Here is an 8,432-nt window from a genome sequence, read left to right on the forward strand (position 1 = left end):
GGGGGCATCATAGCTTCCCCAGTCTTTCTAAGGTTAAGAAGTAGAGTACCTCATAAGTTCAGTGTTGAAACATGGAGCAATTGCTCTTTGAAATCTTACAAAAAAATATTCCATCACAAAGTAGAGAGTCTGAAAATACATGGCATGTTATACCAGAAATTCAATTTCTAGGCATCTTTATGAGCATGTAATCACAGTCATCATCATTATCATAGCTATCACCGTTGGGAAATGGCTATAGTTGGAGCAAGTCTTCATGTGTCTGTGCATGTTGTAAACTCATTGCACTGGAAGTCACTGTGGGTGGGCTCCCTGTGTTTCCATGGCAACACAAGCACATTAAGCACTCCACAGAAAATATTGCTCATTCCATACACACCTTTCTACTTCAAGTCACATGTAACAACTTATCATTCCTTCATGTGTTATGACTTCCTAGATATTTCTGAAAACTTCCTCAGTAGTTCGTCGGCTGCCATCCCCGATGTGCACCTGCCCGCCATCACCTCCTCCTCCCACCGCTGGATGTCCCCTCCCAGCTCCCTGCTCTCCCGGAACTGCTCCATCATCCGGTCTTTGATGTGTTGCCACATCCACACCCGCCGCTGCACCTGACGCTTCCTCACCAGCTCCCCCGCCCGGCTCATGATGCCACGGTACTCCTCCATCGTCTGCCACGCCTTGTCCAGCCCATCACCCGTCTTAGAGGACACCTGTTTCACCTTCAGTGATTCAGTTTGTTTGAAAAAAGAAAAGAAGAAGATGTCAGTAATAATTAGGGGTCACAGGATATATTTGGCAGGAAGAAACAAGTTGGAATATAAGTTATTCATGAAATACAAACCAAAGCCATAACTATTCCTTTGTCTTCTTCTATTTCTGCACAGCAGTAAAAGTTTTGTCTAGTATCTCCTCATTGCTCATAACTCACATTGACAGCATTTGAATGCAAAAAGGCACCCTAAAATACTTCTCAGATTTGTTGGCAAAAGTAGAACAAACTAAAAAAACCCAGGAAAGCACAAGACCCTCCAAAATCCAAAACCCCAGTAAACATTGAAAATTCAGTAGGTGACTTATATTACAAAGTTTAGAAAATGACATCATGCTATACATCACAGGAAAAGACAAAAAACATACTGCTGTGCTCTTTGTTTGAGCATTCCCCTAACATGTTAGTAATTAATCGTATTAATCACACCAGACCTACTTTGCATGTCATTTTAAAAGCACTAATGAAGTGGCAGATACCAGCAACACAAGGTTTGAATTGGCATGGTGAAAATATGGCAAATATAACTTTTTCTCTTTTTTTTAATGGCGACCAAGTACACCAAACCCACACTACAAGATTTAATGATATTTGTAAGGCTGACAACATTCAAACACCACAATCATGTTGTAATGCAGAAAGTGATAATTCCATAATATTGGAAGATTTCATATTTTCTCATCGGATATTAATAAATATACAATTTTGCCGGGAGCCTCCTCGTTTCCTTAAAAAGTGATCTCAGGAAAATATGTCCCCATTCCTGCTGGCATAGGATGGACATGACAAAAGATTTACAGGAATACCAAACAAATGATAAGAAATAATAGTGAAGTACATGCCCTATGCTTTGTCAGAGTGGGTTAATACTGGTATGTGAATAGCCAAATACAGGCCCTTATTAGGCCTTTCATATCAGTCGACTAATCTGATTTATCATAAATGAAGAACAAAGACGCTTGGATGAGCATTTCAAAGGGTGTGCTTTGGTGTGAACGTTTACAAAACAAATCAAACCAAAAAGGTACCTTATGAATATGTTCTTCCATCTATGCCGAGAGTCACACTTGCAAATCTTTTGGAGAATCTTTTTTTTTTTTTTTATGAGGTACTTGCGTGTTGGATAAGGAAAAAATAATAAATATAATTCTTATTAGGTAACAAAAATTCTTGAGACCATATCATATCCATCAAGAAATAATATCTGTGTAGATCTCTCACACATGTGTCTCCGCTCACTCTGGAAAGTAGGAATTACATCTTGAACAAACAAGGATCAGCTAAAATAAGTTCCACACCTGTGGCTTCCACAAGGGGGAGCGTGTGTACATGAGTTTGACGGCGCTGGTGTACTCGCTGCGTATCCTCCTGGCCGGAATGAGGAGCTCTCCATCCGCCTTGTTGATGAGGATGAAGTCGGCTCGCTCGACGATGCCTTTCTTGAGGCCCTGCAGCTCGTCGCCCCCTGCTGGTGGGATCAGGAGAACCAGCATGTCCACCATGTCCGCCACCGCATACTCGGACTGGCCAACACCTGAATATAGATGACCGTTGCAACATGGAGTTACAAATAGCAAAAATGATGTATTTTCTTACTACATTGTTTTTGAAGGCAGCATATAAGGTTTCAGGTGAAATGGGGTGGTGTATAAGGCCAAGCCTGGAACAGGTTCTTGTACTTTGCACTGATACAGGTGCAACAGTAAAGCTGTTTCACACAATTTTTTTTTTTTCAATGTAAAGTTGCTCACCAAAGAGTAGGAGAAAACAGCACTACTCAGCACTATTTTTTACACATTACATATACCAGTATGCTCACATTTTTTTTTTTAACCTAAGTAACCTACCTATCAAACGTTTAGTTTTCACAGTCAAGATGGATCTTGAACTGATGTCTTTTAAAAAAATAATCTATGGCAAGAGAATGGAAGTTTCATGTCTGGGTCATGTGTAAACTGAATTTGGCGTATGTCCTTAAGTGAAAACAAGGAAAAGTAGAAATTACGCGGTGCGTAACATATGTCCCCGCCGGAAGTAGCATTTTGTAACAAAATGTGCAATATAGGTAAAAAATCAAGGTCAAAGGTCAAAGAAGTCAAAGGTCAAAATTCTGTGTAGAAGTTTTGAAGCCCTCACCTAGTGCCATCACATAAAGCAAATGGAATCGAAATTGGGTTAGAAATGGCGAAGGAGTAGCATTTTGTAGCCAATGTACAATATAGGTCAAAAATCAAGGTCAAAGGTCAACGAAGACAAAGGTCAAAATTCTGTGTAGAAGTTTTGAAGCCCTCACCTAGTGCTATCACATAAAGCAAACGGAATCGAAATCGGGTTAGAAATGGCGCAGGAGTAGCATTTTGTAGCAAAATGCACAATATAGGTCAAAAATCAAGGTCAAAGGTCAGAGAAGTCAAAGGTCAAAATTCTGTGTAGAAGTTTTGAAGCCCTCAACTAGTGCCCTCATATAAAGCAAACGGAATCGAAATCGGGTTAAAAATGGCAAAGGAGTAGCATTTCGTAGCAAAATGTACAATATAGGTCAAAAATCAAGGTCAAAGGTCAAAGAAGTCAAAGGTCAAAATTCTGTGTAGAAGTTTTGAAGCCCTCAACTAGTGCCATCACATAAAGCAAACGGAATCGAAATCGGGTTAGAAATGGCGAAGGAGTAGCATTTTGTAGCAAAATGTACAATATAGGTAAAAAATCAAGGTCAAAGGTCAAAGAAGTCAAAGGTCAAAATTCTGTGTAGAAGTTTTGAAGCCCTCACCTAGTGCCATCACATAAAGCAAACGGAATCGAAATCGGGTTAGAAATGGCGAAGGAGTAGCATTTTGTAGCAAAATGTACAATATAGGTCAAAGGTCAAGGTCAAAGGTCACGACTGAAATTCTGTGTAGAAGTTTCAAAGCTCCCATGTAGTGCTATCATATAAAGCAAACAGAATCAAAATTGGCTCATAAATGACAGAGAAGTAGCAAATTGAAGATTTTGATCACACACGGACGTACACACGGACACACGGACACACGGACGGACGGACGGACGGACGGACGGACACACGGACACACACACGTACGGAGCCCGTTTCATAGTCCCCTGCTCGAACTCGTTCGGCGGGGACAACAAGCAAATCTCCCAGAGTGCTTGCTCAGTGACATATAGGACATATAGACTGTGACATGTTCATCTTCTGTATACGTCAAATATTTAGCGAATCTAAATTTTTGCGAATCAGAACTTCCTGATGATTTCGCGAGTGGTTAAATTCGCAATCATAGAGTCCTGTACCGAATGGAGAATTGTATACGTGAGCATCACATTCATAGCGTGATCAGAGTCAATATTTTCATGTGTCCTTATTTACACGAATAGCACCTGACTTGCGTAATTCGTGAAAATAAATACCTCCCAAAATATTTGGTGTATACAGTATATCATGCTCATTATATATTGCCAAGTTGAGTTCAGACGAGTGCTTGCATTAGTTACCAATTGTTTCCACTATGATGACATCGTAACCAGCAGCTTCGCAGAGCAGGATGGCATCGTTGGTGTTCCTGGTGACCCCGCCCAGTGTTCCTGAGGATGGTGAAGCTCTGATGTAGGCGTTGGGATCACGCGACAGCTCAGTCATACGCGTCTTGTCGCCAAGAAGCGAGCCTTCATTAATGACATGATGTGACAATGTGATTGTATTTGCACAGAATCTGTCATATGTTGGAATATTCCAATTCATTGAAGACTACAATCCAGCTAAAGACAGCACAAGAAGCAAATGAGTTACCTTGTCTATTCAGTCTCAAATTTGCAGAATTTCTTGAAAAAAACGGCTACAGCAATGATCCAGAATTTTATACACAATGTCGGACATATGTTAAAATGATTATCATGTTGGTAGCAATGTGATTTTATTGAATTCATTATGAATGGTCTTTAGAGGGAACTTTAACACATGACTCCCACTGGTTATTTCAGCTTGCAATAGAGGTTGACACAAATCATGTCAAGCTTTCATAATCGTGAGTTAGGCGTTACAAAACATAAATCTGAATTCAGTGCTTGCCTGCTTGCCTGGGGCTACTGTAAGCAGCTATATGGCACGTAAAAGGAATGGGTATTTGTCTGTTCAAAATACAGTTGTATCAAGTCCATAGGGGTAACCCATTGAAGGCTAGTCCCAGAAATACTCAGGCAGGTGTCTATGGAAAATATGTGACTTGTGTTATATCAAAATAAGCCCATCCTCAACAGGTAAACCTAAGGCCAATTTGGGCAAGTGAGAGATTTTTTTCCGGGTTAATTATGACTTCTTTTCTGCTTAATAATGGTTGGTAAGTAGCTGCAAGAAAATATAAGAGACTACAATCCACAACACTTTGTCTCAGCATGATTCTTGAGCACAACTGGAAGATTGCATCTAAAAGAAAAGAAAAAATCCAAATCACTCACCTCCTGTGATTGATGATGATGGATCTACAGCCAGCACTGCAACACGATGTCCCTGTGCAGTCAGTTTCTTGCCCATGGCTTCTATGAAAGTTGACTTGCCAGCCCCTGGTGGCCCCGTCAAACCTGTATGACCCCCGGGAGGAATAATCAAGAGTCAATTCAACATGACCCTCCTGACACTGGCAATTTACTAAGTTGCATGTAATACACTTCAAGGTGTACTGTGACACATTTAAATGCTGTTTTGAAACCTTGAAATCATGAGATCTTCAAACATTGACAATTTATATTGCATTCAATTTGTAGCAGCCATGAGGCATGCACATTTCATTCATAGAGTTTCATAAAGAGAAAAAAATATTTCTAAACAGTAACAACTTTCACTTTTCATTTTCAAAATTTTGAGTTGGTAACAAGTAAATATACCTGTGGTCCAGCTCTGACAGGATCCTGAAGGTCTATCTTTAACTCCACAGCTTCATATCAATCTACTACTTGTCATCACAATGGATCACTGAACAGTATTTACGAACATACGCTTATTTCCCATAGCAGTTTCTTTCCACAATTCTAAAAATATTGTGCTAAGATTCGTTGATGAATAAGCCACACAACTCGGGGAATTACCTACTATTCAACTCACCGATCCTGAAGGACGGGGGAATCCCCCTGTGCCGGATCTGCTCTTGCTTCAGATGTTCCAGGACCGCTCTGAGCAGGACCTGGGCCTGCATCTTGCCCTTCTTGTTTGTGGACTCCACAACGGTTATCGCCCGAGCCAGTGCCCATCTCTCGCCAGCTAGGAGGGCCTCACTGAGCTCCTTTGCATAGGCATCCTCTACCTGCTCTGCATCACTCTTGGGTGCTGCATCTGCACTCCATCTCGCCGTCCGGCTCAACTGGCAGACCGGTGATACCAATATGGATCTGCCATGTAGCAGTAGATTGCAATTACTTTGAGTCACGTGTTGGAGTGCTCTGAGGTAGTTTTGATGCTGAGCACTGCGTGAATGCAAGTGTCCCTGAGGGAGTGGTTGGTAATGTGGTGCACTGAGAAGTGAGAATGTCCTGGTGGGTGATGCACTGGGAGTACATGACTGTCCATGAAGACTTGCTGCTCCAAGATACGTACGCCAATTTTGACAAGTGCTCTTGCCACGTCCGCGTCCAACCTGGGGTCCTTCAGCCGTCCTAACCCAACTCACGTGACCAGGGTAAATTGTCCGCTGGCCGGAGTTGGCTGCCAGCGATGACAGTGAGGCAATGCCGTCCTTCAGCTTCCTATGGCAGTGACTACAGACCACAGCCAAACCTCTCGCTCCTCTCATATTCTGCAGGAAAGCACTCATGGTGCTAACAAATCTCTCCAGATCATCAAACTCCTAAAGAGTGTAGTTGCAGATTGGTAGATATGTACAGAGATGTCTTTGGAAGTATTCTTCTTTCTTGATTTTGTTCTAAATCTGTAAGAAAAGAAAAATGCATCACATGTTTTCATAGAAATATATAGATTTCACTCAACGGGATGGGATTAAATGATTGAAAGATAATAAGAGATTAAAGCTTTCACATTCTTAATCATTCATCATTGGTTTGGGTAACATGGTACATTGAGAAACCTTGCATAAAACCAATAAATGCAGTAGTGGAAGCTCACTGGAAATTTGGAGATTTGAAATATTACTAAAATATAAATAATTAGAAATGTCACTACAGTGACTGGTATGCCTCCGCCATAATGCCTCCGCAGTAATGCCTGGGTCTCTCAATAGGTCTAGAGTACTTCTTGACAATGTGAGATGACATTTTCACATTTTCCCACCGAAAGTGAAAACACACATCCTGGTCTTCAAGACTAGAGAGGAGGCTTGATTGGATCGATACCCCCTCCTTCAATGAAAAATGAAAGCCAACCTTAACAATTTTCTCCCTGGAACTAGTATGAAAGACTAGACATTCTGCCTACTCCCTGAAACCAAAAACATGATAACCACATATTTAGCTTTCATAACACAACTGGAAAAAAACAAAACAAAACTCAAGTTCATACACATTGCATGTCAACAAACGCACACCATAACAATGGACGATAGTGCTGTGATTGGTTTAATAGTGATCACAGATGTCCGCACTTCATACAGAGAGAGATTCAGGACATTCATCTAACATGTCTAAGTAGCAAAAATGCAGTGCAGAGACTAAAAGTAGATCTGTAGAGTATGTGATGTGGTCATAAAGACTACAGATACTAAAAGTGAGTAAAACTAGGTGTTGGTGAACACAGCTTGCACAGCGCCGCTTTTACTGCACAGTCTATACACTTTATGCAGGCCACTTCGTTCTAAGTTTTGATAATATTCTTACAAAAATGTCTGGTGATTGATTAGGCCACGGAATTATCTTTCAGATCTGAGTGTAACTGTTAGAACCCAAGACAAGTGAGTTGCTGAAGGGCCAAGCAATTGAGCAAGGGTCGCTAACTCTAGAGCAGTTTGAGAGCCCCTTCCCCTCTTTCACCTGTTAGACTCTGAATTAATCATGAAAAGAGGGATATGTGTATAGAACTAACGTTAGATCTCAATTACATACAACTTACCATTCTGTGTCTGTGATGATTTTATGAAGAGGCACAATTTCATAGACAACATAGACTCTAGTATTGTATTTTAGCGACTACGTACCACAGCACAAGTGACTGATTCTGTGTTGGATAGGTGGCCACGATTTGCTTGTAAATTTACTGGGTTCGTATCTTCTCGTATTTGTATGGCGATTCCAAGCCAGCCACGGAGATGAGAGAAAGCACAATTTTGCAGCGTATAAATTGCGAGTGTCCAAGAGAAAGCCGATAGCAATTGCAATACAACTGTACTAGTAGTCGTGCTGAAACGGAGTCTTCGCCTTCGCGGCGCCTAAGGTTGAGGCGTAGAAATCAGCAAATGCCCGCTGTAAGCTGCCAGCTGCTGCAGCTCCAAGTCTAGTCGTGTCCATCAAAGCAAGCAAGGTGGCGCATCTCTACGAAGTCAAGACCTGCGCCCTCTACGTTTCTGAGCGCGTTACAAACGTAACCCACGACCACCGAACTAAAAGAATAGCTAGTTCGGTGCCCACGACCCCACAACAAGGTCAGTGGTTGTACAAGTACTGCAAAATCAATATTAGTGTACGTACTTATATAGTAAGTGATATATTAGTACATGTACAATGTACC

The 8,432-nt window shown here is 41.4% G+C and overlaps 1 protein-coding gene across 1 annotated transcript; it reads right to left on the minus strand.

Moving 5' to 3' along the window:
• Positions 1-425: 425 nt before the first annotated feature.
• On the minus strand, positions 426-6,678 carry LOC139709836 (methylmalonic aciduria type A homolog, mitochondrial-like). The gene is made up of 5 exons (XM_071621796.1): positions 5,865-6,678; positions 5,222-5,344; positions 4,262-4,432; positions 2,071-2,306; positions 426-722 (listed from the first exon to the last, which is right to left on the minus strand). The coding sequence occupies exons 1-5, from the start codon at positions 6,568-6,570 to the stop codon at positions 426-428; spliced, it is 1,533 nt and encodes a 510-aa protein (XP_071477897.1). The 5' UTR covers positions 6,571-6,678.
• Positions 6,679-8,432: the final 1,754 nt, after the last annotated feature.

The sequence above is a fragment of the Diadema antillarum genome, unplaced genomic scaffold, assembly GCF_040938485.1.
Source record: "Diadema antillarum isolate AM-2024a unplaced genomic scaffold, OU_Dant_1.0 seq00001474_RagTag, whole genome shotgun sequence".
Lineage (NCBI taxonomy): Eukaryota > Metazoa > Echinodermata > Echinoidea > Diadematoida > Diadematidae > Diadema > Diadema antillarum.

Coding starts and splice junctions, on each gene's coding strand:
- LOC139709836 (XM_071621796.1), bottom strand. CDS start 6,570: ATGAGTGCTTTCCTGCAGAATATGAGAGGAGCGAGAGGTTTGGCTGTG. Junction 4,433..5,221: donor ATCATCATCAATCACAGGAG/GTGAGTGATTTG, acceptor TCATTAATGAAG/GCTCGCTTCTTGGCGACAAG. Junction 723..2,070: donor CCCCCTTGTGGAAGCCACAG/GTGTGGAACTTA, acceptor GAATCACTGAAG/GTGAAACAGGTGTCCTCTAA.